Source organism: Sceloporus occidentalis, unplaced genomic scaffold (assembly GCF_023333645.1).
Source record: "Sceloporus occidentalis isolate IW3139 unplaced genomic scaffold, rSceOcc1.0.p SCAF_3, whole genome shotgun sequence".
Taxonomy (NCBI): domain Eukaryota; kingdom Metazoa; phylum Chordata; class Lepidosauria; order Squamata; family Phrynosomatidae; genus Sceloporus; species Sceloporus occidentalis.
In genome coordinates this window covers 23,772,853-23,800,848 of record NW_028316983.1, presented here as the reverse complement: position 1 = coordinate 23,800,848, position 27,996 = coordinate 23,772,853, and the positions used below count along the sequence as shown (strand labels likewise).

Here is a 27,996-nt window from a genome sequence, read left to right as displayed (position 1 = left end):
GAGCAACACACAATAACATTATAGTAAAATACTGTCTTCAAAGCATTAACTTCCAGCTCAAGAATGTATACATGCATGCATGCATACACAGGTACGTAGAACAGAGGTGACCTTGGCAGGCAGCTGTCAATGGGTGGCATAATAAAACCCAGAGTATATATTCTTTGTAAGCAGTAGTTGCTGGGAAATTGGGACCATTTAGGCTCCGTGTAGCACAAAAACTTGGATTTGACACGAATGTGTATAGCTAATCCAGCACCTGAACATATTAGCTTGAGCACATATAGGAAATATTGTCAAGCTTTATCCAAGAAAGCAAATTACATTGTTCAAATTGTAAGGAGATTATCACATGGAAAATCTGCACCGGGATACATGTAAGTTGTAAGTGTAAGCCACGGATCTTATCACACTGCCCTGTGCCGATTTTTCCATTTGTGAAAAGCTGTGGGAGAAGCCTGGGTTGGATACGGGCTGCCTACTGGCCAGGCACAGGGCAATCTTGATAAGATCCATGGCTGATGGCTAAAACCTGCATGTAACCCAGTGCGGATCCAGCGCAGCTTTCCCATGCAACAATCTCCCTAAATCTCAGGTCCAAAACACTCTGGAAAAATAATCCAGTTTGAGACCACTTTAAGTGCCCTAGCTCAATACTAGGGAATCATGGAAAGTGTAGTTTTGTGAGACATTTAACCTTCTCTGCTAGAGAACTCTGGTGCCACAATAAACTACAATTCCCAGAATTCCCTAGCACTGAGCTAAAGTGGTCTCAAACTGGATTATTTCTGCCGTGTGTTTTGGACCACAGATTTAAAAATAGCGGTTCAAGTTTCTGTGTGAACTGATATATAGCTGATGACAGGGACAAAGCGTCAGATGAGGCAAAGATTTTTGTATGTTCATCTCTTCCATCTATTCTTGCTCCTTTTGATAAAAGTTCATTTACTGCCATTATTCTAATTCTCCCATTACTGTCTCTTTTGTCTCCTGCTGAGCTTCACTGCAGGGCAGGAAGAGTATTTCCTTTATGGCAATCAAGCCATTTCCTGTACCTCTTAAGGGCAATTCCACACTAGGTGTACTTTCAGACAGTTTTTATTGTACAATTACCCATGTTACAGTATACATTCTCAGAATTTTTGGGAGGAGAGGGAAGGAATTCAGAAAATGCTTTCCTATAGTTTCCCCATGCTCCTTCTATCATCCCACCCCCTTGTAGAAAACTGGTCTTTTGTTGTTGTTGTTGAAAAAAAATGGAACAGCAGTACAATTTTCACTGATACAGACAGCCTTAGCACTATTATTCTCCTTCAAATGTGTCTGATTCACACCCTTTGGCAAAGGACTCTTTGCGCATAAATATCACAACATCCACCACCTTGTTCATGTTTAACTCATATAAATCAATACGAGGTTAAAAATCTTAAGCTTGGACCAAACTGATAACAACTCACACCTGCCAAGTTGAGAATTAGGTATGAAGTTGCATAAAATTTATTTATTTTACCTGTTATCATATCATTCCCCTTTTAAAAGTTCTTACACATTTGCAATACACAATTGCACATGACGAATCATTAATTTGTATTATATTTCTCTTGCATCAAGAATATGCATGTATGAATTGACAGGAGGACAAGTATAAAACATGAGCATTACAAATAGCTTGACAAGAGGATTTGTTTCCCCAACACAAAAGGGGAAAGTTTGTCCTTCTCTTCCACATCTGAAGGCATAGAAATACATACTTTATTCAGTGACAGCAACCAACATGATCACAGTTGACAAAAGATTTTTAATACTAGAGTGCCAGTTCAAATAGTAAAGACAAATGTGGGATTTTTTCCTATGACTGTTCTATCAAGAGTATCCAAGAATGGGGATTTTCAAACCTAGTGAAAAGCTAGGATTGCAGGAAAAAAGATTTAGCTCTAACCCTTTACTCAGTATTTTATCTGGGTAAAAGTTAGAAGATGCTTTACTTTGGGAAGACACGTGATATCCTATGTGGCATGACATGGTATAACCTTAGGAATATTATCCCATCCCATTTTTAATTAATTCTATCAATTTGACAGTGTGCTGGATCACCAACTCCACTGTCTGCCATGTTGCACTGGACTTTCACTGCTTCCAATACATCAAGTCCTCCTGGTAGCTGCTGGAGTTACAAACCTGGCTATAATTGTTCCTCATGCAATTGTAATACATGTTGCAATGAGGAAGAATTATAGCCCACCAAAAGGAAATTTGGTGATGGAGATGATGATAGCATAAATTGCTATTAGGAGTGTGAGGGCAACAGGAAGAGTAATAAGAAAAGAAGCTGGAATGGTGTTGGATTGTATATATTAAGAAATGAGGAATTCAAGAACAGCATTAAATAATTTGATATAAATTAAAAGTCTTATTGAAATTTTCAAGAAGATTCTGTATTTAGCATTAAGTCTCAAAAGATTTGTATGGTCATCAATGGATGCTGGAGAAGGAACTAAATGTGCATTTCTGCTACCTTATACAACCATCTTCAAGACACAGTGCCAGAACTGTGAGATGAAATATTTGTCCTAATGTAACAAAGTGCAATTAGACAATTTGCCAAGGGCTGATGTAGCGAAGCCCCATGTTTTTGTACATGTAAATCTGAATTGTTCCAAGGACTGTGTGAGTACGACAATTCCCTAGAACTTGCTGCTGAGAAAATACAGTTGCCTCCCTTCCTGGATATCACATTCAATGTGACTGTAAATGCAGTGTGCAGTGTGGCTTAACAAGTGACATAGCACCTAATGAATTGTGCCTGTCATCACTGGGGTTTAACCTTACAGTTTCTCTACACAAAGCCTGAAGCAATTCCTAAGGGGGGAAAATGGAGACACTGACCACTAAAGAGTGGGGGTGGTTATGATTGTTCATTAAAAAAATAAACTAATTGGCAAGCTAGGTGCTTCCTTTCTCCTCTACGGATTACTTTTTTGGGGGGGAGGAAGAAAGATTTTGCACCAAAGTAACCAGTACCTCATTCCAACCTCTGATTGAAGGAAGGATATGGTACTTCTACCTCTGGAGTGTTCACTATTATGACTAACGTAAAAGTGTAGCTTTTCCAGCCCAATCTTCTAAATGCTTACTTTGGCATAAGCTCCATTAAGTTCAATAGCATTTATTCCCAAGTAAGTGTACATATGATTGCAAATGTATTCTGTTGCCTGTAGAAAAGTGTAGGAAAGAATGTGTAAACATATGATTCAGAGATGGGAGGAGACAGAGACTAGCCGATGATGTATCAAAACTTAAGATACTGCGTCTATTTAATGAAATAACAACATGAAAAGAAGATCACTGTATCAGTGCAAAAATAAATAGTCTTTTTAGTAACCAGCCACAAAGAGAATTAGTATTTATCAGCAATCTCCATAAAGCAATATATAACCACAAGTATTTCTCCATTTTAGGCAGAAGTTGCCAAGCTCTCTCATATCACGCAAGATCTAAAACATAATCCATAAGGATGTTTGCCAGGACAATCTTAGTTGAAACAAACTAATTCTCAGCTGTATCTTCATGCAGCTTCTAGTTTAGATGAGTTGGGTTGTGAAGTGCCCCCACCAGATATAAGGATTGCCAGATTACACAAAATTAAAGTAATTTATGAAAGAACTTTCCCCATCAGTTTTTTTCTTCCATTGACTCCATCTGTATGTACAATTTTCTCCCAAAGTGAGATAATTTTGCCGCCACCCAAACATGCTATTATAATAATACAAGTAATCATAATTTTAAAAATCAACTCGTGCCACCAGCTTGTTGTATAACTTGCTTTTCTGAACACTTAAAAAAACAAACAAACCAAAACCCACCTACAAAACACCTATGAAATTATATAACAACCTACTCTCAGAGAGAAGATACTTCACAGATTACAACTATGTGCAAGACATTAGGTACAAAAGAACAACAGATCATACAGATTCCATAGTATGTCTTACACAAGGAATTATTATTTAACAGTTAACTGTCACTAAATAAGAGTTCCATAGTCATTAGTCCAATAAATATTACTGAACCTAATTACAATTAATTCCCTTTCTTGTTGGATTTGTTAATATAGACACTCATGGCACTGTGATCGTTCAGTGTAAACAGCAGTGATTTGAAAACAATTGGTTAAATCCATCATTTATACTAACAAGATTTTGTTCATCTTCCGATAATATTAATCATACATGTGCAGGAAAAGGACATTCTTACATACACTCCAGGAGGTATTATATAAAGATAATACAAAGACAACCTGTAAAAGGAAGTAAAGGAAAGATACTGTAGATAAATATAAATTTCCTGGCCACTGACAATGCTGCATTGCTGGCCTTTTGTCCCCCAAATATAGAGAGAATAGACAAAAGCAGTGGTTACATTCCATGGCTAGGTGTGCTTAAATCCCACATCAATGGATCTCAGGTAGACTTAAGTGCTTCCACTCCCAGTAATTTGGCTGGATTTATTTTAAATTGCCATTTCTCTTTAAACTATTTGCCAAAGATCCTTTTGACAGTGTAAAAGAATATAGCCGTATGACCTACAATTGCTTCACTCATCACAGATCAAGTTAAGTGCATTGGAAATTTCCTTTTCCTACATCCTTATGTCTCACAGCTCTTAAATATAAAACTGGTAGTGGGGGACAAGATCCTTTTTCTTTGGAATATCAGTGTGTTGTTGTGTATCTTCAAGTTACTTCTGACAAATGGTGACCCTAAGGTGAACCTATCATGGGGTTTTCTTGGCAAGTTTCTTCAGAGGGGGTTTGCCAGGGTCATCCTTTGAGGCTGGGGGAGTGTGACCTGTCCAAGATCACCCAGTAGGTTTCCATGGCTCAGTGGAGATTCAAACCGTGGTCTCCAGAGTCACAGTCCAATACTCAAACCACTACACTATGCTGGCAGTAGTCCATTGCTAAACAGATCTTTTTCTTGTATTCTGAAGTCCTATTTACACATTTCTGCACAGAACAATGCAAATCCAGGATAAACTATGAGCTGTTCACAGGATTTAGTATTACAGAAAAATGTCTAATTTTATTTTCAGTTCCTTCATTTATGTGGCCCGAGAGCGCAATTTTATTCAAAAAAATTCTTTTCTGGACCTTGCCACTGGAGAAACAAGGTAACATTTTTAAAAGTTGACACATATAAAAACCCTCCACAGGAAGCTACTATGTAGGAAAAAAGGAATCTCCAGCCTTCTTCCTGATATGCTTTTTGATAAGAAGTAAAGTGTTTGATTTGTTTTGGTCTTAAATACGGGGAGGAAAATTCAACAGTGGCTCTCCAACTGCAGTCTGAAGTGGTACGTTCCAGTGCTCTATACGCAGCTTGGTGTTAACAGGAAACATTTTCTAAAAGGTTTTATAGTAAATAACAAGAATCCCATGACCTTTCCCTTTCAATTCCAATTATTCTTAATGCATCTGTTAAGTTTCTGTGGAATTAAATTTCAGAGAGTGGTGTATTTTAAAAAAAAGAAAATTAGCAGCAATTTTTCTTCCGAAGATCAAAGTTGTTATTGTAATATTGTCACCCAGTTAAGCCCTATCTTCTGAACTAGGCCTGGGGCAGTCATCTATCCCAAACATATGTTACCCTTCCTAGTCCTAGTTACCTGGTTGTATATAGCCAGCAAACATTAGAACCTATCAAGGCAGAGGACAAAAGGAAGTAGCAAAAACCTGGTTTGTTTGCCAGAGCTATTGAATGACCAGCCAACCTTTATATTATATTGAATGGTTCCAGCAGCCCACATATTAGAATGAAATAAACATTATCAAAGCAAATATGTATTTTGTCTATGAGGGTCAGATTTTTTCAGGAAAGCAGCAGTAAGAGGACAAGGTGCTTAATTTTACTTCTACTTTATTTTACATTTACTCCTTCATATATCTGGCCAGACTTACTTTTAGCCTCAGAATAAGTGGGAGTAAACCAGAAAAGCGAACTTGGATTGGGTGTATGTCTCTGTGTGAATAGGTACTAAGGCCTAAATTCAACTGTTAGTTTTATGTAGAGTAGACAAACTGAAACAATGGCAATTCAGTAAGTCAAAGTGTACATAGAATCCATTGATTCAACTGGTCTACTCTAGGTGGAATTAACAACTGGTTTAGACATAGAAGTTTGACATGTCTTTCTCTGCTTCTTCCCTGCAAATGGCCTCCGGCTTTCATGTTCATTAGTCAAACATGGAGTGAGAACCCCATGTCTGCTTTTGAATGGGTCATTCCAACCTTTGGTAACCAGGTCACATTGTGCAGCTGACCTGAATGCCACAAAATTATCCCAAGAACACACTTCCACTGAATAAAATGGATTTCCCCCTCTTTGCCAACATCAATTCCCTTTTAAAAATAATTGGGCAATATCACAGCAGGGAAGACTCATTGTGGGATGTTGTTTTCTTTAAAGGGATTAAAGAAAACCTTAACTAGTTGAAATGTGCAACTCTGGTTTGTCTTGGAACCCATCAAAAGAAATCTGCATGGCACCATACATTAACAGCTGCCTGTTATGTCACCCATTTGGAAGCATTTTCCAAGACACACAAAATAACTAGGACCTGAACAAAATAAACTGTAATATAAAACAACATGAGTATTTTAAAAAAAGGAAGGAGGGGAAAATTATTTTAAATTTTTTTTTTTTTTTTTTTGGGTCAGGGAAGCTGACTACTCACTAGAAGACGACTTTTCTTTCCAGTTACATGCATTTGTTCTCAGTTTAATAAATATAAAGTGACAAACCTAGTTCATCTATGGGCTGGAACAGACTGGCAGCTTCAGCCGGCTTCAAGTCAGGCTGGGGGGTGTGATGTTTACATGCGCCACATTCCCAAGTAACCCGAAAGTCGTGCTGGGCGACTTGGGAGCATGGTGTTTAGACACCACAGGTCCCCAAGCCAGCTGGAAGCTGTCTGAAGCTGTGATGAGATAGCTTCAATCCACCCCAAATAGGAGCATCTCTTTGCTGCTCCTATTTGGCCTGGATTCTGTCCAGATTGGGGCTGCAGCGTGCGGCTTTGTCAGGAGTGGCCAGTTTCGCCGCTATGTTATAGTCTCTCAGCTTATTTGACTGCTACCTTACTGCTTAACTGCATGTTATTCAGTTCTTTTCAGAAACATTCCTCAGTCAATGTATGATCCGTATGCAACCACTGGACAAAGCTGATACCATGATGAACACACACTGATTTTGTTTATGAGTATTGTGCAAAAACAAAGAACAGAGTCCTTGTTCCATTGGTAGAGCCACCTATGATGTGAGTTTCGAATAGCTTGGGGGAGAAAACCTTCGCCTCAGGTACTTTAGGACGTAGAGAGGAAGGCAGCTGACCAGAGTGATTACTGTCACTTTCCACAAGAATGACAAGGTTGCAATGAAGTAAACATCTGCAAGAGAAGAGAAAATGGCTCAAACAGCAGGCAAACTGGAAAGAGTGGGAGAAAACGAAGTACACTTAGAAGAACAAAGCAGTAAGTTCCACCATTAAAAATTGCTATTGTAAAAGTATAGTGGGCCCTTGGTATCTGCTGGTGTTTGGTCCAAGACCACCCATGGATACTAAAATCAGTGGTTGCTGAAGTGCATTATATACAATTGTGTAGTAAGATGGTGTCTCTTATGTAAAATGGCAAAATCAAGGTTTGCTTTTGGGAATTTTTTTTCAGGGGGGAATATTTTCAGACTGTGGATGGTGGAATTCATGGATTCAGAATCCACTGAGATGTAGGGCTGACTGTACAGCTATGTTAAAAAGGTAAAGGTTTCCCCTTGACATGAATGTCTAGTTGCAACCAACTGTAGGTGGTGGTGCTCATCTCCGTTACTAAGCCAAAGCCAGCATTGTCTGAAGACGACTCCAGTGGTCATGGGGCCAGCATGACTGCATAGAATGCTGTTTTGTGACATGTTACATAAGAGAAACAGCCATGTAACTTTCCAATTTAAAAAAAATGAAAGAAGATCCTCATTGCATGTTTAAGGCTAAATGAGATGCTTTATTGAAAGAAAGAAAGAAAGAAAGAAAGAAAGAAAGAAAGAAAGAAAGACTTTTTTAGGTGGTTATCTCCTTTGGCAGCTATTAGCATAGGACTATGAGCTAAGATTTAGACATTTTAAAGGAAAACCATTAAGAATGACTCAGAGTACTAAGATTTCTGACTGGCTCATAAAGAATAGTGAAGCAATGCTATGTCTGTGGTAGAGTAACACACACCTTTCAAACCTGGTGAATTTGGTGCAGTCAGAGGAAGAGGAAGCAAATTTGAGTGGGCGAAGAGGGTGCTTTGGTTTCCATGAATCCCTGATATGCCCTTTATGGAAAATCACTGTAACACATGATCAATGGTGAAGTTTTCAGCTGTGCACTGAAGTGTTTTTCACAGTTGGAAAAAGACCATTTCCTTCACATCTGTTGACCTTTCTGCCCTCCTTTCAGGAAAAGCAAGTTTGCTCTCTTTATTTAAATAATCAGATCAGATATGTTTGGGGACAAAAATCTGGTGAGTTGAATCTGGTCAAGGGATTGTTTCTGAGATATTCATATATGAAAAGGGCACAATAAAAGCTGCTGTGTGATGGAATAATAATTTAGTATTAAAAGGGACGTTGTGGCTCAGTGGTTAAGATGCTGACTCTGACGACTGCAAGGTTGGCAGGCGGGCATTTCAAGATTGAAGTGCTGCGTGACGGAGTGAGCTCCCATCACTAGACCCAGCTTCTGTCAACCTAGCAGTTCAAAAGCATGTAAAAGTAAGTAAATAGGTACCACTTCAGTGGGAAGGTAGCAGTGCCCATGCAGTCATGCTGGCCACATGATAACGGAGTAGTCTTTGACAACACTGGCTCCCTTGGCTTAGTGACAGAGGTGAGCACCACCCCATACAATCAGACATTTTATATTATAAGTGATACATTTATTGTTTTTGTGAGATGTTTAAACAGATCAGTTTTTTCCATGTTGGCTTTAAATAATTCTCATTGTTAATATCTGATTGTGTGCAGCAGGGTAGGGAATGTTTTCAGCCTAATGGCAGAAATGGCTTTGGGCAAGCATGCTTAACGGCAGAGACAACAAATTCTCCCTGACTCCCTTATTTAGCAATGGAGGTGGTGGTGGGGAAATCTCTTACCTAAAAAAGGTGGGGTAAGAGATTCTGCCTGAGTGCAGGGAAAGGTCCTCTGTAAGCCATATTGTGCTCATGGGCCAGAGGTTCCCCCATACCTGATAAATGCCATAGTTTATTAAATGCATTGTTACACTAAATCTATTTGTTTGAAATACAAATTTAAAAATACAAAATTAATAATAAAATATTTAATAAAATAGTACTGAGAAAAAACTCAGTAAATAGCTCAAAGAAAGAATGAAATTAATGGAATATTTGCATTCTTCTGTCTTTAAGAAAGTGAAAGTATCACATTTTGAATTTTAAAATACAGACCTAAATACAAATAATACAGATCTGAATTTGAAACCTGGTTATCAATTAGCAAGTTTTCTGGATATAGGCAATTAAATTCAAATGCAGCTGGCAAAAACTTTGCATTAAGATCTGTATGATGAAAAACTGAAAAACATTCCATCCTTGCGGGATTTGGGTACAATAAATTAAACAAATAAATAAAAAATGTTTGAAAATTCAGCCTTTAAACTGAGCAATGGCATATGCAGATGTGGGAATGGAGCAATTTTACTGCAATTTTAGATAGCTTTGCAAAAGAGCAGTTGGGTTCCTTATGTTTTCCTCTGCTCTTTCATCCATTCCATTACTTCAGTTGTTCCATTTCCACAGTAAGATTACACTAATAATGGATACAAAAGGAATCCTTAGCACAGATATTTTTTATATTTGATACCCTGCAAGTTGCCAAGAACTACAGGTTATTTCTACTTTACATGTCAGAATGAATTTCTTCATTTATTTGAAGACCTGGAGAGTTATCGTAGGCAAAAAGATTGAAGACTTCAATATCAGAGTTTCTATCCAGAGTCTTGTGATGCTCTTCCCAGAAGGGTAGAAATAATAGTGATTCTGGGGAGATGTACATGAGTTGTTTTTACTTGCCATGACTTTTTTTTTCTCTTGAAAAATTAAAAAAATGTCATTTCACTGCAAGCAAAGGAACAAAATTTATTTTTAGTTTTTTTGTGGGGTTTTGGGCTATGTGGACATGTTCTAGAAAGTTTATTCCTGATGTTTCACCAGCATCTGTGGCTGGCAACTTGAGAGAAATAGCATTCTCTGAAGATGCCAGACACAGATGCTGGCGAAACGTCAGAAATAAGCTCTTGGATTTAATACTTTTTTAAGGAGGGGAGGGTATTAGGGATTTTATATGTTCTGTATTTTTAACTTTGTTAGCCGCCCCGATTGTTCTCAGAGGGGCGGGATACAAATAAATTATTATTATTATTATGGCCACATAGCCCAAAACCCCACAAAAAACTATGGATGCTGGCCATGAAAGCCTTCAACTTCACATCAAATTTTATTTTGTTCCATTTGCTCTAAGGCCAGTCCAAATTTTTCCATATAATTGGGCCATTTTTATTGCTGGAAGTGCTATGGTTGCAGGGGATCCTTATCTTACCTCCAACATTCCCCATTTCCTCCTTTGCTGAGGTCAGACTTGGACCTCATAGGATGGAGGGAGCAAAGTATGGTCCATAGGCCATATGTACACTCATTTTTTTTTTTTTTTTTAGCAATAGCAGCTTCATTTATATACCGCTTCATACCACCTATGCAGTCTCTAAGTGGCTTACAACTCTAAGCTAATTGCCCCCAACAAGCTGGCTACTCATTTTAGGGACCTCAGAAGGAAGCAAGCTTGAGCACTGGCTAGTACTGAACTCACAAACTTATGGTTTGAGATTGAGTGGCTGCAGCACAGGCATTTAATTACTGCACCACTAGGGCTCTTCATATTACTCATAGGACTTCATATTACTCAAGGGATCCATTCTGGGACCCACTGTCTATAACAAATTTTGCATATAATCTGGAATGCTATTTCTCTTACTTGAAATGAATGACAAAGTGTTCTCTTCAGGCATTATCTAGGTCATCGAGCACAATTCTATGGTATGCTTCTAGTGGCCATTGGCCAGAGAGTCATGCTGTATGATTTAGAAATGCCTAAAGATTTGTTCCCTCTAGGCATTTTCTAGGTCCTCCAGTGCAATTCTATGGTATGCTTCTGATGTAAGTTGACTGGGACAGTATGCAAAAATGACCAACGAAGGACCTACAGGTCCTGAAACCACATAATATGAACTCCTGTAATAAGGGGTACTAGTGTAATTGATTTTAGCTATATTCTGATTTAATCTATGTTGTAAACTGCCCTGATCTGATACTGGGAGAAAGATAGGACATAAATCAAAGCAATCAATACATTTTGCAGGCTCCCTGAACTTGTTTTAATTGACACTTTGATCTGCCACTGAAATTCAACAGAAACCCACTAAATGGAGTATAGTCAATGGGGAAATAAACTAAATGCTATCTAATTACTGGAATAATCAGTTTCATAGTCAATATCATAGTCAATTTAATTCTTTTTAGTTCAAAATCAATAATCAGTATCATTTGTATATGATTGATTTTAGTTATATTCTTTTTAATCTGCATTGTCAGCTGAACTGATCCCGTAATGGGAATACAGCAGGATATAAATTAAATCAGTCGGTCAATCAATCAGGTTTGTAGACCTCCTATCTTCCCTTGACTTTTTTTAAAATGACATTTTGGTTTGCCAGTGAAATCCAGCAGTACCCCACTAAATGCAGTATGCAGGGAATATAAACTAAACACTTTGTAGTTAATGGAACAATCAGTTTCATAAGCAATATCATAATCAGTTTAATTCCTTTTCAGATCAAATCCAGCAGCCAGCATCTTATTAATAAAAGTCAATTTAAATATTTTGGTTCATTTACATATGAATATATTTTAATACCCGAGTAGGACTTGAGGGGGCATTTTTGTGGAGAATAAGCGAGGGGAATTTTAAGGAATAACATGGAATCACAGAGTTGGACGAGACCAGAAGGACCACCCAGTCCAGCCCTGCCAAGCAGGAACTCACAATCAAAGCATCTGTTTAATATGTAATGAAGTTTTTAAAAAAAATAATTGTAGTATTTTAAAATGTATTTTTCACATAGGTTATGTAAACTTTTATTTATTTTTAACAACACAAAACAAACAAAACAAAACAAAAACAAATAAGGGGAAGCCCTTGAGTGCTTGGCCATCCTAAAAAGTAATTTGTCATAGAAATCACCATAGAAACATTCAGTGACAGCTGCTGGGAAACAGGAATGAAAGTGCTGGCTGGGAAATGAAATATGAGATTGGCCCTCCCCACTAGATTAGAGCTCTTTTTCTAAGACTGGAGGGTGGATTCAGGTAATTCCTATGCCCCCTGGGATCCCATGATAAAACACAATTGACGACTGTAATAATATTCAAAATCTATTTCATGAAGAGCCTTGTTAAGTGTCAAGACAGAGCTAACTCTGATTTTGCAAACCCTGTGAATAGTAATGTTTTGAAAAAGACAAAACAATGCTTCTTACCAATAAACTCATGTAAGAAGACCAATGAGGCAATGTAGCAGGAAAGGCTGAGTAATTCTGCTACTATCATGAGCCAGTGCCAGGTCTGGATTGTCAGTGCCACCATCAACAGTTCAGTGAGGATCAAGGATGTGAAGGAAATTGCCACAATGTGGACAAACTCTGATTCAAACAGCAGGAGTGCACCATACATGATGATACTCCCTGTTAAGGGAAGGGAAAGACAGCTGTGGTTACAGGCCTCACCAACAGAAAATATGTACAAAATACATAAAACAGTGGGAATCAGCAGCATTAAAAAATCCTTATCTTAGCTGTCTAAATTGAAAGATATCTTATCCTTGTCAATAGCATGGCAACTTCTACTCAGTTCAGGCAAACAGACATAAGTCTCATTTAGACTTTGGCTGCATCCATACCGCAGAAATAATCCAGGCTGACACCATTATAATTGCAATGGTTCAATGCTATGGAATTCTGGGAATTGTAGTTTTGTGCAGAGGGCTCTGGTGCCACAACAAACTACAGCTTTCAGAATTGCACAGCATAGTAGAACCATAGAGTTGAAAGAGACCACAAGGGCCATCCAGTCCAACCCTCTGCCCTGCAGGAACCTGCCATCAAAGCATTTCTGACAGATGGCCATCCAGCCTCTGTTTAAAGACCTCTAAGGAAGGAGACTCCACTACACTCCAAGGGAGTTTGTTCCACTGTCCAACAGCCCTTACTGTCAGAAGTTCCTCCTAATGTTTAGGTGGCATCTCTTTTCCTGTAGCTTGCATCCATTGTTCTGGGTCCTGTTCTCTGGAGCAGCAGAAAACAACCTTGCTCCCTCCTCAATATGACAACCCTTTGAATATTTAAACAGGGATATCATATCCCCTCTTAACCTTCTCGTCTCCAGGCTAAACATCTCCAGCTCCCTAAGTCATTCCCCATAGGGCATGGTTTCCAGACCCTTCACCATTTTAATTGCCTTCCTTTGGCCATGCTCCAGTTTCTCAACATCCTTTTTGAATTCTGTTGCCCAGAACTTGGCACTATTCCAGGTGGGGCCTGACCAAAGCAGAATACAGTGGCACTACTACTTCTCTTTATCTAGACCAGTGGTCCCCAAACTGTGCCCTTTAAGAAATTTTGGACTTCAGCTTCCAGAGGCCTCAGCCATGTTGGCCAATAGTCTGGGATTCTGGGAGATGAAATTCAAAATATCTTAAAGAGCACAATTTGGGGGCCACTGATCTAGACACTATACTTCCATTGATGCATCCTAAAATCACATTGGCTTTTTTAACTGATGCATTATACTGTTGACTCATGTTCAACTTGTGGTCTACTTGGACACCTAGATCCCTTTCACATGTAGATTCCTTACGCCGAGTGTCCCCCATCCTATATCTATGGATTTCATTTTTTCCACCCTAAGTATAGTACCTTACATTTCTCTGTGTTGAATTTCATGTTGTTAGCAGGAAAATAAAAGATTGAAAAGGTGGGGTGCCCCTTGAATATTTCAATGTATGGTGTTCCAACTGCTGTGAGAGCAAGTGAACACTTGCATATGTGGACAAGCCATTCACAGCTTATAGCCTTAAAAGGGGCCTCTGAAGTGGTTCAAGATACATAAACATTTTAAATGCTGTCCAATCAATAACATGAAAAATAAAAGTCACTATATGTGGTATTATTACTTATGTCAACACAAGCACAATACAATGTGCCCTCTCCTGATGCGGGGATCCGTTCCGGATCCCTCCGCGTAAGGGGAAATCAGTGTGTGTTGAAGCCCCATAGGAAGTAATGGGGCTCATGCCTGGGGTGCGCATCGGGCTCTTCTAGCGCAGCTTTCAGCGTATGTTGAAAGCTGCATATGGCACGCCTGCATAAAACGCAGGTGAATTGTACTTTTTAATAGAGACTGTTCATATATTTAGCTGAAAGCAATGAAGAATTCAGTGATCAAATTGTGACAGGTATGATATGTGAACCAATATTTAATCAAAGTGAAAACTATTTCAGAGTCCTCCTAGAGACAATTAAAAACACACATACCCAACTGTGGGAGGAAGAGATGCATTCAGTGCATATTTAATTCACCTACCTTAGGGTCTGTGTAGACAACCCTTTTACAGCCAGATCGGGGACACAGCAACTGCACACTGTGCCCCAATCTGGCCTTTGCAGGGTGCAAAAAGGAGCCACAAAAAGCGGTTCTTTTTTGCACCCTGCAAAGGGTATGATAGCCGCAACAACGCAGCTTTACGGCGTTCCTTCGGCACTGCATCATAATCTTAAACTTACCTATTGAACTGAGCAGGGCTTACATTCAAGCAAACATGTTAAAATTGGTATTAAGAGACAGAGAGGAAGCAAGACTGAAAACCACTTTGCATTCTGCATCTGGATGGTTTTAGAATAACTACACATCGTCCCAGATACTCAGCTGCAGACATAACTCATGTCATCAGGATGAGTAATCTGCAATGATGAGTAATTCACAGCCTGTTTGAAGAACAATTCTACCAGTGACTCAAGATCAAGCCATAAAACACAGACCCAGAGAGTAAACTTTCCACCATCTGGGTACTGCTTAGATTTGGGCTATCCCTGATCTTGGACCATAGCTCCTAGCCAAATTGCATGGTGTGAGCCATCAAGAGGTGAAATCATCTGACCCACAGAATGTAACAGGAGAAGACACTTGGCTTAAACATCTTTCCCACGATGTCTCACTCTTTCTGACTGTCCTGAAGCTGTATTCCCTCTAGGAAGGCATTGATATTGTTCTAATAAATGATTCAGCCCTTAAAAAATTGTTGTTGTAACATTTTCTCCTGTGGCTCAGTTACCCTCCTAAAATCTTCTGCATTCCTAGACTTGCTTTTATAATAAAAAAGAAGAAGACGATTATCACTTAAAATGGGAGAACCTGGCCCTTATGAATCTGAAGATATACTAGGAAACAAATTCACAAGGGTTGCAATACCTCTAGCTTGGCATGTGGTGTGCACAACTCCAACAGAGGGCACTATAGCCCCGATATTCCCTAGCATGCTCCCTCACCCCCACTCCCACCCTAGACTGGGCCACCACTACTCTTCATAGACATCCAGAGCATTCAGTTCGGGACAAAGCCATCTTGAATCTCAAATTGAATTCATGTTTTCCCAGATTCTTTGCTAATGAACTCCTCTCCATTATGCAAATTAGTAATGGCCTGGTAGTGTTCAAGGGAGAGATGGGAGGGAGGGCTATAATGATCTCTAATGGCTCTACTGTAATACACCACAGTGTTGAATTTGAAACTGTAGCAGCAGAACTGAATTCATTAATCTGCTGCTTTGACAGTTTATTGGAGGCCTCCTCTCTGCTGTGCTCTAGTGTCATCACAGGAGGCCAGATGATGGTATTACAGCTATCCATTGACAAGGACCAACAGGGTTCCATCCAGTCCCAAGCAGCTGCTGATCCTGGTTTGATGTCTTGCCTGAATAACACATTACTCAGGGGGACGTTAAACACTGTGCTGCTTTTGAGTCGATCATTTTTGGCTTGCTTCCAGCTAGCCAGCTTGTTTCCTGACAGCCATTCTACTTGCTGCTCCTTGCAAATAGACAAACAAGGATTGCAGCCACTGAATGTGTAAATCTGAGAAGGCAGAAGGATTTTCAGTGCGGTCAGGAGAAAGAGAAAGCAGGGGGAGAAAATGAGTGTATGTTCAAGAGTTTTGCAGACAAGCAAAATTAGAAGGTATTAACTACAGAGTCAGAAATAAGCAGATTAACATTATTAGTTCCTAAATCTTTTCCTGCAAAATTTGGATTAACTTGCTGCAGACAATTGGGACATTTTAAGTAGAATATATCTACTTAACTCGGGTTGTGAAAACCTGAGGTTTGAACAGTTAATTTCAAGCTAATTATGTCAGAAATATCAAGGAAAACAAATTAAGTCACTCACCTTGGTAGATACTTATCAAAACCCATATCAAAAATGTCTTGTATGATAATGGCCTTCCCTAAAAATATGTGGACAAATAATATAAAAATTAATCTGATTCATAGAGTATAGAAATGTGAAGAAAAACAAGTAGAATATATGTTGAACCTTTAGAAGATCTTTGTAAAGCTCTGGGTAAAGCATGGCAACTTCTGATTTGACATCTTTGTCCAGAACGAGTGAGAACACTGGAAACATGGTATAGATAGTAGAGTACCTAAAACCAACAAGAGAAGAGATCCTCACTGATTTTTGCAAAATCTTTCTGGAGGTGAGGGAGTGGGGCTCTTGCATACTTGTCAATGGGGTACTCTCAGCCAATGGGCCAATATTGTAGTAAACGCACACCACTTTCCGAGAGCCAGTGTCTGTATCCATGTCTTCACTCTTTGTGCTTTTTTTCTTTTATTGTTTTAAATCAAATTTATCAATGTACTTATTTAATTTATATCTCACCTTTCCCCCTGCTATGGGGCACAAAGTGACTCCCAAATTTTATTACTATTTTGGTATTCTATGCACTCAGGGGACATTTTGAATGTTATTGTTGGCACAAGCTAGGAACCTGGATCTCAAATTCTGGGAGAGTCAGAGTTCCATGTGCAGGGTAGGGATGGACAACACAACAAGCCAGAGATCTATGGGAACCCCACTTGTTGCTTACTAGCAGCATCCTCCTGTGCGCTGCTCAGTTATTTCCATACCTGTTGCGGAAGCAGCTGAACAAACAAGCTTTGTTCCTTGGTTTATCACATTGTGCAAATGTGGGATCTTTCTCCCTCTCTGGTTTGTTTCTCTTCTAACAAACCAAAGACATACACCAAAAACACAAGGTGGGTTCTTCTTCTAGTTTGTAGGGGGATGGAGTGAAACTCTATGACTAGTGTAACTGTTCCTGCTGCAAACAGGTGGGACAGAGTAATATGCACTGGCACACGGTTCATAATTTATAAGCTAGGCTGTGCAGGCCTCCCTGGTTTGTCATGTCCTGTGAGAGCTTCCTTGTTTTCTTTTTCTATATACTACCCAAAAGTATTGGAAATGATAAAAACTGGATGGAAGAAATTGAAGGAAGGGAATACACACAGAGAGAGGGTGTTTTTAAAAAGAATGGTGCAAAAGTGAAGCTGTTCTTATTTGGTTTTGGTCCATTATTTTTTAATCATGCTATAAGTGTGATGTAGTCATTGGAGTGTAGGACTAAAGTTCAGTTGTCTGCTGGGCCATGGAAACCCACTCTCAGCTCCAGAAAACCCTGTGATAAGTTTGCCTTAGGGTCAACATAAGTTGGAAGGCACACAACAACAACAACAACAACAACAACACACTTTCACTCTCTCTGTTTTTCCTTAGGGTCACCATACTTGAAAAAATGACTTGGAGACACACAACAATAACAAACAACTGCTTTTGAATGTTGGACTGAAATTCTAGAGGCCAGGGTTTGATTTCCCGCATGGCCACGAAACCCATTGGGTAACCTTGGACAAGTCACATGCTTTCAGCCTCAGGGGAAGGCAATGGTAACTTTCCTCTGAACAGTTTGTAGATAGACCTTGTAGCACCTTTGAGACTAACTGAAAGAAAGAAATTGGCAGCATGAGCTTTCATAGACTTCAGTCTACTTCCTCAATTGCATTTGAGGAAGTAGACTGAAGTCTTTGAAAGCTCATGCCACAAATTTCTTTCTTTTAGTTAGTCTCAAAAGTGCTACAAGATCTCTCTATATCCTGATTCCACAGACTAACACGGTTTTATCTTTTAATTCTACCACCATGGAAATTTCCTCTGGAAAAATTTCTCCAAGAAATCCCCATGATAGCACACAACAACGAACTGCTATTACTGTCCCAGAACTATAAACCATCAAATTGTAGAATGTAGAAAAACACATTTTAGGAAATATCTTGCTTTTGTTTTCCACAAGAGGAATACAGACCATATTGCAGCATTACTGTCTAGTCCTCAAATAAAAGTTGCTTTAACAGCTGAAACTGGCCCTAATCAAAGCCATGTGCTTATCACAGTGGCTTGATTAAAGTTGCTTTGGAAATGTGAATCTTCAAACTCTCATTCTGTACCCTGATAACAATGGCTATTAGCAGGAAGGAAAACAGTTGACATTTTAGCCAGTGCCACTCATTGCTGTAAATATCTCCAAAAACAAGAGGATTACAAACACATCTCTTTTCATTTTCAAGTTTCTGTTCATGTATTTTAGGGAAAGTGTTTGGCTCTTACCCAATAATGAGGAAGCCCTGGTAGAGGGGGACTGAAGCAAAGTAGAACACTGAAGAGAAGACAGCCTTGGGAACAAAAAGGAAATGATTTTTAGGCTTCAAAGTAAAGAATGTTTGATGATAAGGGTTCATCTGGATGGTTCTACAGGGCTGATTATTTCAGTGCTTGGACAAGATTGGAATATGACACTCATGGGCAGTTATAGACAACAGGTGTTTCCCTTACTTCCATAGAGATGTAGGAGGTATGAAAAAAATTATTTCTCCTCATGCTCTATACACATATTCCACTTTAGCTTCTGAGAAAACAGATGTTTGTACACATTTTGAAAATCACTTTAATTCAAAATGTGAGTTGAAGTGGGATAGATAATCATGTAGTATTTCACTTAAAACTGCCCTATTCCACCTATTTCTTCCCTCCTCAGGAGCAGCTACTAACAGCTTAACTATCTTGCTAAGTATAAAATACAAGTTCTTTCAAGTTTTATAAGAAATTCATTAGGCGTAAAATGTATTATTAATTTTGACTATGACAGAATTATTAAATAAATTGGGCACACATGTTGACACACCATTCAACAACTAATCACCAGAATTCCAACCCTGTTCTTAAAATTTTATTTCAAAAAACCTGTTCAGGTTATGTTTTAACAGCACATGTCTACTCAAAAATGTCCCATTACTTTCAATAGAGCTTCCTCCAAGGTAAGTAGGACTAGTTCTGCAGTTTAAGATGTCTTCAGGCTGCTTGGTTCTTGGAATTTAACAACTTTTAGTTATCTTTTATGGTAGCATCCTAATCTACTTTGATGGCCTTCTTTTGAATAGGAGATAAATACTCTAAGGGCAGCAGATCCCATCTGATTTTGGAAGCTAAGACAAGTTAGCCCTGGTTAGTACATGGATGGGAGTATTTCACTAGAAAACTGCCATCAACAAATACCAAGTGCTGTAGGCTGTATTTCAGAAGAAGGAACTGGCAAAATCACCTGAGTGTTCCTTGCTTAAGAAAATCCTATAAAATTCATGGGGTAACCATAAACTGACGTGCTACTTGAAGGCACATACACACGTAAGCATTCAATATAGTAGTATAAAATGATTTTTTTAAAAAAAATAGTTAATCAGACTTTAACTGATCAAACAGTTAACTAACTGGTGTTAAATAAAACATAGCATGTTATAGTAGTTTGAGTTCTGGACTATGACTTTGGGAAAGCAGGATTCAAATCTTGTCTCACTCTGACTGTGTGAATGTGGGCAAGTCACACAGTCTCCCAGCCTCAGAAGAAGGCAATGGCAAAGCCCCTCTGATCAAACCTCGGCACAAAAAAATGTGCCAGATTTGCATTAAGGTCACCGTAATTTGGAAATGAACTGAAGGCATACAACAGCACACTGCCAGTCTCAATGAGAGAACCTTTCAGAAGAACATGAATGAAGGGGAGTTTATGTTAAGTTTGAGAGTGCTTTTATTCCATATTCTTATAACCCCAGAGCCAAAACAACTTCCAGAACAAAAAATGCTCACAGCTAATCAATAGTTTGGGAGATCCATTGACAGTGATTTTTCAGTGTGTGATTCTTATTAAAGAATTTCTCAGATTTTGATATAGATAGTAGTTAAAAGCCACCTAGTTTTTAAAAAATCAATGTTAACATAAAAAAAGCCAGTGCAGTCATATCCCAGTTAACAAAACCTCTGACAAGAAGCACCTTTTTACACTTGTCCAACTCCTCACTTTTCCTCCTTATTCTCTGTCTAGCAGCCTCAGCATTGGGAGGATAGTGAAAAAGGGTTGGATAAACAGTCTTTCAGTGTTGGATCACAGCAGCATATCCACAGTAAACAAAGCAATGAAGTCTGAGCTAGGAAGAATAGGATTCTGCTCTAGTTGATCCTACTGTACACAGCTTTTGTAAACAGCATGTACCTCAAGAATATCTCACTGAGCATGTGAAAACAGCAAAATGGAGGGGGAAAGCAGCTAAGCACGCCCAGCATGTTAAAAATAGAGCACAGATTTGGCCATCAAAATGGAAATTCTAAGAAATGTGGAGGTTGGTGAAATAACATTTATTAAAAATCATCCCTGGATGCATTTTGGAAAAAGCCTTCAGCTGGTCTCTACAAGGTTCAAAATGTTTTTGTTCACATATGCAGGGCTTACCTAACTGGTTGTTTCATTTCACATGTACATATTGGTAGTTTTGAATGAAAAATTGCCAAAACATGTTGAACCGCTCTTCTTTTGTGTGAAGCAGGAGCCCATCCCTATCCTTTCCATAGTATTTACGCCTCAGGTACCAAACTTTCTGTTAAAGAGGTAATGCCCAGGAATGTATCTACTTCATTAACTGACATGTTCCTGTGTTGATCTTTCTGAGAGTTTTTTGCTTATTGCAAACCAAACAATTAACTAATTGGGATTTTTAAGTAATACTAAAGACCTAAATCCAGTTGCTGGTCCCAAAGAGAATGTATCAATTAAATCAATTGCCACTTATGGCAGGCCCAAAACCTCACTGGGTCTACTCTAGTTGGAATTAGCAAATGGATTTATCTGGGTAAGTGGTTTATATTAATTAAAACTTGATGCTCCAAGAATAGTTATGCAGATTTTTCATTCTGACAGAAGCAAAACACTATCTTAGTTATTATTTATAGAGAAATGGCTTGTTTTTAGTACTCATTTAATTAATACTGATTTTTCACTTTTGCATTCTGATCGTCCTTCCCTTGCATGGACACACAAGGACATAAAGGTACAGTAGCCCTGCTTACCTGCATTGTACTAATGCACAAGCTTCTGTGGATAACAAACTGGCTGAGAGCTGCAGATCGTTTATAGCTGTTCCTCCCATGTACCATCAGTAAACGACCCAGATGCTTAAACTGTGTGATGGAGAAGTCTGCTGCAAGGGATGCTTGCTTTCCTTCCTAGGGAGATTATGAAATGATTAAAAACCCATACTTAAGAGAAAGCCATTCTCCTGCTAGAGGGGAATAAATATTATTCAAGTTGTGAACCATCTACTGTCTTTATATTAGTCTGCATGCGAATTGTGATCAAATGATTCAAGCCATGCTTCATATGACCTCACTGGAAGGGATTAGTATTGTGATAGGACACAGAAGGGCCTGAACCAGTAAAAAAAAGGTGAATTTCCCTCCTTTGGAACAGGGATCCAAATCCAGATCTGAAGCTTTAGTGTTTATCTCCATGCAAAAAGAATATTAAGCTTTTACTCTAGGGTGGACAACTGCAGTCCCATTTTCTGCTGTCAGGACACTATAGGACCAAACAAACTTGCCAAAAAGAAAAAAGAGCAAAAATCTTTGGACAACATGTGTGTGAGTGAATAAAAATGGTAACTTTGAGAAAGGGCAACTAATCCTTATTTTGGTCAGAAAAATGGCAACTGAAGAGGGCAGGGTCTGGAGGGATTGAAAGCCAGAAAAACAACCTTGAGGCACCATGTTTAACCCCAGGGCTGCACTTTGCTTATCCAGGGATAGCTAGTTGCTAAGCATTTAGTGTAGCACATCAACCCTCAGTCCATTCAGTTAAGTTTATCAAGTTCCTCATACATACTTTTTGATTCACTGTTAGGTTAAAAGAATGATGCTGTAGAGCAAGATTGTGACATGTGGGCCACATGCAACCCCCTGTCTCCTCTTTTGTGGTCAGCATTCTCCCAAAGTCTCCCAGCCCACCCACCCCCTTTTAATGGCATAATTTGGGGCCCCAAAAGCATACAGAAAGCTCCTGAAAACAAGTGAAAATACTTGAAAATGTCTCCATCCCACCACCCACAAACATCCCAGAACCCCATATTATCCTCAAATACCTCTGTATCTCAAAATGGCAACTTGAAGTGGTGTGATGTCATTTCTGCTCACCATTTTGAGAGGCAATGCAGAGGAAAACAGGGCTTGCTGTGGAGGACTGTGGCCTGTAAGGGATGGAGAATTCCCACATGGCTGCCCACCTCTGCTGTAGAGAAACTCACCCTTCCTTCAACCCCAACTCCACAGTCCGCTTCCTGAATCATACTGACATCATTGCCACCATCACCTGCAAGAGATAACATGACTAGGAGTTGATCACACATTGAATATGAGTAGACAACAAGTAGATCACATGTTGAACATGAGACAGCAAAAAAGGCCAATGCGATTCTAGGCTGCATCAACAGAAGTATAGTGTCCACATCAAGGGAATTAAAAGTGCCACTCTATTCTGCTTTGGTCATGCCTCACCTGGAATATCATGTCCAGGTCTGGGCAAAATTGAAAAAAGATGTTGACAAGCTGGAGTATGTCCAGAGGAGGATGGCCAAAATGGTGAACGGCCTGGAAACCATGCCTTATGAGGAGAGACTTAGGGAGCTGGGTATGTTTAGCCTGGAGAAGAGATGGTTAAGACGTGATATGATAGCCCTGTAGGGGTGTCATATTGAGGATGGAGCAAGCTTATTTTATGCAATCTACAGGAAAAGAGATTCCATCTCAACAAAGGTCACCCAGTCCAACCTCCTGCCATGCAGGAACACACAATCAATGCACTCCCAACAGATGGCCATCCAGCCTCTGTTTAAAAAGCTCCAAAGTGGGAGACTTCACCTCTCTCTCAGGGAATGTGTTCCACTGTTAAATAGTTTTTGCTGTCAAGATGCTCTTCCTAATGTTGAAGTGGAATCTCTTTTCCTGTAGTTTGTATCCCTTGCTCTGGGTCTTAGTCTCTGGAGCTGCAGAAAACAAGTTTCCTCCAACCTCAATACAACACCCCTTCAAATAACTAAACAAAACTATCGTATTACCTCTTAACCTTCTCTTCTCCATGCTAAACATACCCACCTCCTTAATTTTCTCTCCACAGGACATGGTTTCCAGACCCTTCACCATTTTGGTCACCTTCCTCTGGACATGCTCCAGCTTCTCAACATCCTTTTAGAAATGTGGTGCCGCCCAGAACTGGACAGAGTAAAGATGAGACCAAATTTAGGATTTTTTATTTTCTTTCATTAAATACAAGTGAATATGAAGAATTTTGCCTTTTAAATTATCTGGGACAGATGCTGAATTTAAGCATATGTGAATGTGAAGCAACAACTGATATTTTATTGTTAACAGGGATCCCATAAATTTGGCCTTGGTGCTCAAGGACTATTTTCAAAGATAAAATAATCTCTGTTTTTCAGCATGCTGAGACTTTGTTTCTATTCCATAGCTCACCAAAGTGCCCCTAATCTGAGAGGAGAAGAAGCAGATTTCAGTTTCTGTCACCACCCTGAGTTTTAGAGATCCAGAACTTCTGTGTCAGGCTTCAGAGAAATATGGTCAGCTGGAGAACAGAGCTGGAGATGCCTTACCTACTGCACAGGTCAACTTCCCAGTTCTCTCCTGGAGCAATCGTACAATCTGAGCCTTCTGTGTTGGGGCACACCTGCAGCAAACCACTGCTGGACATTGGCATGCCAATTCCATGAATTCATACTCGTAGTATTTCAAGCACACCTATTCCATGAAACAGACAAGCATGGACTATGTGACACACACATTCTTTCCATCAACAGCCCAACTTTTGTTTAATATGGCTACTAGGATAGTTCAGTTCTCACCTCCAAGGAATCACCAGAAATCACAAGGGCACAGTCATGCTTGCGGCGGAAAGCATTAAGCTCCAAGTGAGCTTCTCCACGATTGGTCACCTGTAAAAGTGAAGATTAAGCCTCAATACACAGAAAACTGCAATAAGGAATCAAGATTTTTTTTAAATAAAACAAAACAAAACAAAAAGAGACAATACAAAATTGTGTGACTAAGAGGTGAATTGAAGCATGAAACCTGCTTCAAACCTGTACAAAACCTGGTTCTTAAAATGGATTAGTATGAACCAGATTATGACTTGAGCTACAAAGCAGGATACTAAAAAGTAAGCATGAGGAATAATGTTGTTGCCATGGTCTGCATTCCCCCTTCTTGAAACCTGTCACGTTCCAAATGCCAGAAAATGGTCACCACTAAAAATGAGCAGGGATATGGATTATTGTCCCGTATACAACAACAACATTTTCATCCAAATAGTCTCTGCTTCAGACTTGTACAAGGTTTCCTCTATCCACATTGTAGCTGAGGAACAGAACAAGGAGGAGTAAATAATATTGATAACCTGATCTCCTTGTGTGTGTGTGTGTGTGTGTGTGTGTGTGTGAGAGAGAGAGAGAGAGAGAGAAACATTTGTGTAGAGTCTAGAAGTTTGGTCTGACAATGCTGCATATCTGCATTTAGCCAGAAGTTCCCCAACCCTACAATATAAAGTTTTAGGTTACCCTAAGCACCATAGATTTCTATCTAACTATCCTGGGAATTACAGTTTGGTGATATGAGGATAATTTTGTTTGAGATTTCTAACTGCTCCTCTCAGAAGTACAATTCCCAAAACTTACTGGATAATGGGAATAGCTGTTAAAGCAGTTAACAATGTTAATGCAGATATGTCATATTGTTCTGGAACATTTCATATGGCTCAGGAATGGGTAGGACAACAGCCAAGCAGCAGAATATATCCTTTGCCTGCAGAAGGTCCTGGGAAGTCTAGGCCCTGTCATTTACAATTTAAAAAGACCAAGAAACAAATGATGGGAAGTCATCTATCTGAGAAAATGCTAACTGCTGTGTTTTCCAGTCACAGCATAGTCATACTGTGAAAATACAATAATATTCCTGGGAACCTGAAACTTTGCTCAGCTTTCACAGAATACACACATATATACATACACAGACAGAAAAATACAGGCAGTGAACATCTGGTTTCCTTGTGGAAAACTAAGGGATAACAACAGGTTTGCTGTGAAAGGCAGGGAAGAGAGAAACCATGAGAAGTTGGAATTAGAGACATGGCTTAGAAATTCAAGCCAGAGCCTTCCATGTAAAAGGTGTAACAAAGGAAAAGTGTATGTGTATGTGTGTGCATGTATATATATGTGTGTGTGCATATGTGTGCGCGCGCACACACACACACATGCATATGTTATTGGCATAAAAGTTGCTCTGTATTTTGCCTCCTTTATATATTGATATAGGAGCAATCTAAATGCACCAGGTTAATTGCTTCCTACAAGAATTACTTTACTCCAAGAAACATGGACTACTTTCATCAGGACATTCTTTTTCCACTATGAGAGTCCAGCTTCATCAGATGCCTCTAGGTGTTGTGTAAATGCAGCGATGGTTGGAGAAAGATTAGGTTTGTATAATATACTCGGATTGTATCCTAATTGCACATTGGGGCTGGTGTAAGTTATTCCACTCAGTTCATAATGTAGTTCTCTGGACAAGTGCTAAGTAAGCTAGTTTTATTCATATTACTCACCAGTCTAAATATATGAATGTCCTGGGTCCTGGTTACCAGATGTGCATTCTTAGCTGTACATGTGGCTGTTTCTAGTTTATCACCTGTGAGCATCCATACCTACAATAAAATATATTCAATATTCTGAGATCAGTAATACATTTGGGAGGGGGACGACAAATGACAGAATGTTGCCCCTATAGGAAGCTTTCAACATATACATTGTTTTTAAGGTGACTTACATAAGAATCTTGGAGAGTGGAAGAAAGTCTAGCCGCCATGCTTTTAAAATAGGTAATCAATATAAGCATACAGTCCCTATAAACTAGAACTTTACAGATCAGATCCAACAACTGAGCTACACATTATACACAACAATGACAGAGTGTGAGAGCGGTATCACTTTAGACCACTGGTATTTTAGTATGGCATTTTAAAATACTGTTATATATGAATGGCTTCACCCATACATAGAAATACATAGAATAAAATACTGTTACATATGAATGGCTTCACCCATACACAGAAATACATAGAATACAATACATAGAAATAAAAAAGACAGAGTTTGAAAAAGTGCAACTACGATCAACCTTGTCAAGACACCATAAAGGCCATCCAGTCCCCTGGCCATGCAGGAAATCACAATCAAAGCATCCCCGATAGCTGACATACATGCAGGTTGTATATTTGCCACTTATTTTCAAGCACATAGGTGCCTCTATGACATAAAAAACAATTGTAGATGGTGTGTGGTGGAAACATAATAACCTATCTTCACAAATGGTACATTTTCAATGACCTCTGTGTCAGCTCTGTGAACCTTCAAAAACCCTGAGTGGTATTCAACATAGCCAATCTTTTGTACACCCCCTTAAGTCCCAGAAACAGACTGCCCAAAAGGGGTGGCTTGCAACTGCCCATGAGAAAGCCAGATTGAAGCTGTAGCAAGTGCCTACCACAGCCCCAATCTGCCTTTTTGTGAGCCCAAAACGAAGCAGCAAATAGCCACTCCTTTTTGCACCATCAAAAAGCTGGCTTTTTTCACCCTGATGGCATGTAAACGCTGCACCACTGGAGCACCCAGAAGCTAGCCCACATGTGGGCAGTTGGGCAGCATGAAGCTAGCTTCCGGGCAGCTTCAGAGCATGCATCATCGAAATGCTGTACTCTAAAGCCGCCCGGATGGCGGCAGAAAAAGGCTTTCTGTTTCACCTCTGATTTGCTGTTCATTTCACCTACTGTTGGATATACTGACATTTCAAAAGCTTCCAAAAGATATGTGCATCTCTTTTTTACTAATATAGGCCCCACACAGACAGGCCAAAATAGAGCTGCTTTGGGACACTTTGGAGGTATCCTGTTTAAATTATGTGTGCATCCTAAGAGTCCACAAGCCACGCCAAAGCCACAATCCAGTTCTAAGGACCAGAGCGCAGCTTTGGTGCACTCTTAGGACTCACGCATCATTTAAACAGCATACCTCCAAAGTGACCCAAAGCAGCTTTATTTTGACCTGTCTGTATGGGGCCAAAGTTGACAAAAGTGGATTCTGGTGAGCATAATTCTGATAAATTGGATGAAAGTACTTTTTAAAAGTTTTTAACAAAACAGGGACCTTTGTACTAGAATCTGAGAGAATCTGTGTGGTGTGTTTTTTTTGTTTTTTTGTTTTTGTAAACTCAAGAAACAATCTAATGACATTTTTGTAGATGGGTGCTAAAGTTGTAGTTAACACAGTTGGCGCCAGTGAT

At 39.3% G+C, this 27,996-nt stretch overlaps 1 protein-coding gene across 2 annotated transcripts in view; it reads right to left on the bottom strand.

Moving 5' to 3' along the window:
- Nucleotides 1-999: 999 nt before the first annotated feature.
- Nucleotides 1,000-27,996, bottom strand: part of ATP9A (ATPase phospholipid transporting 9A) — a 130,071-nt gene continuing 103,074 nt past the window's right edge. Inside the window, exons 19-28 of one of the 2 annotated variants that reach the window (XM_089513808.1) lie at nt 26,264-26,362; nt 24,510-24,599; nt 24,261-24,405; nt 22,899-22,963; nt 21,670-21,825; nt 18,883-18,947; nt 16,750-16,858; nt 16,603-16,660; nt 12,643-12,846; nt 1,000-7,444 (exon numbers count right to left, since the gene is read on the bottom strand). In XM_089513808.1, coding sequence (XP_089369934.1) covers nt 7,308-7,444; nt 12,643-12,846; nt 16,603-16,660; nt 16,750-16,858; nt 18,883-18,947; nt 21,670-21,825; nt 22,899-22,963; nt 24,261-24,405; nt 24,510-24,599; nt 26,264-26,362 — 1,128 coding nt within the window. In that variant the 3' untranslated portion in view covers nt 1,000-7,307. The remainder of the gene's footprint in view (nt 7,445-12,642; nt 12,847-16,602; nt 16,661-16,749; nt 16,859-18,882; nt 18,948-21,669; nt 21,826-22,898; nt 22,964-24,260; nt 24,406-24,509; nt 24,600-26,263; nt 26,363-27,996) is intronic. The other variant, XM_089513809.1, reaches the window with a different exon arrangement.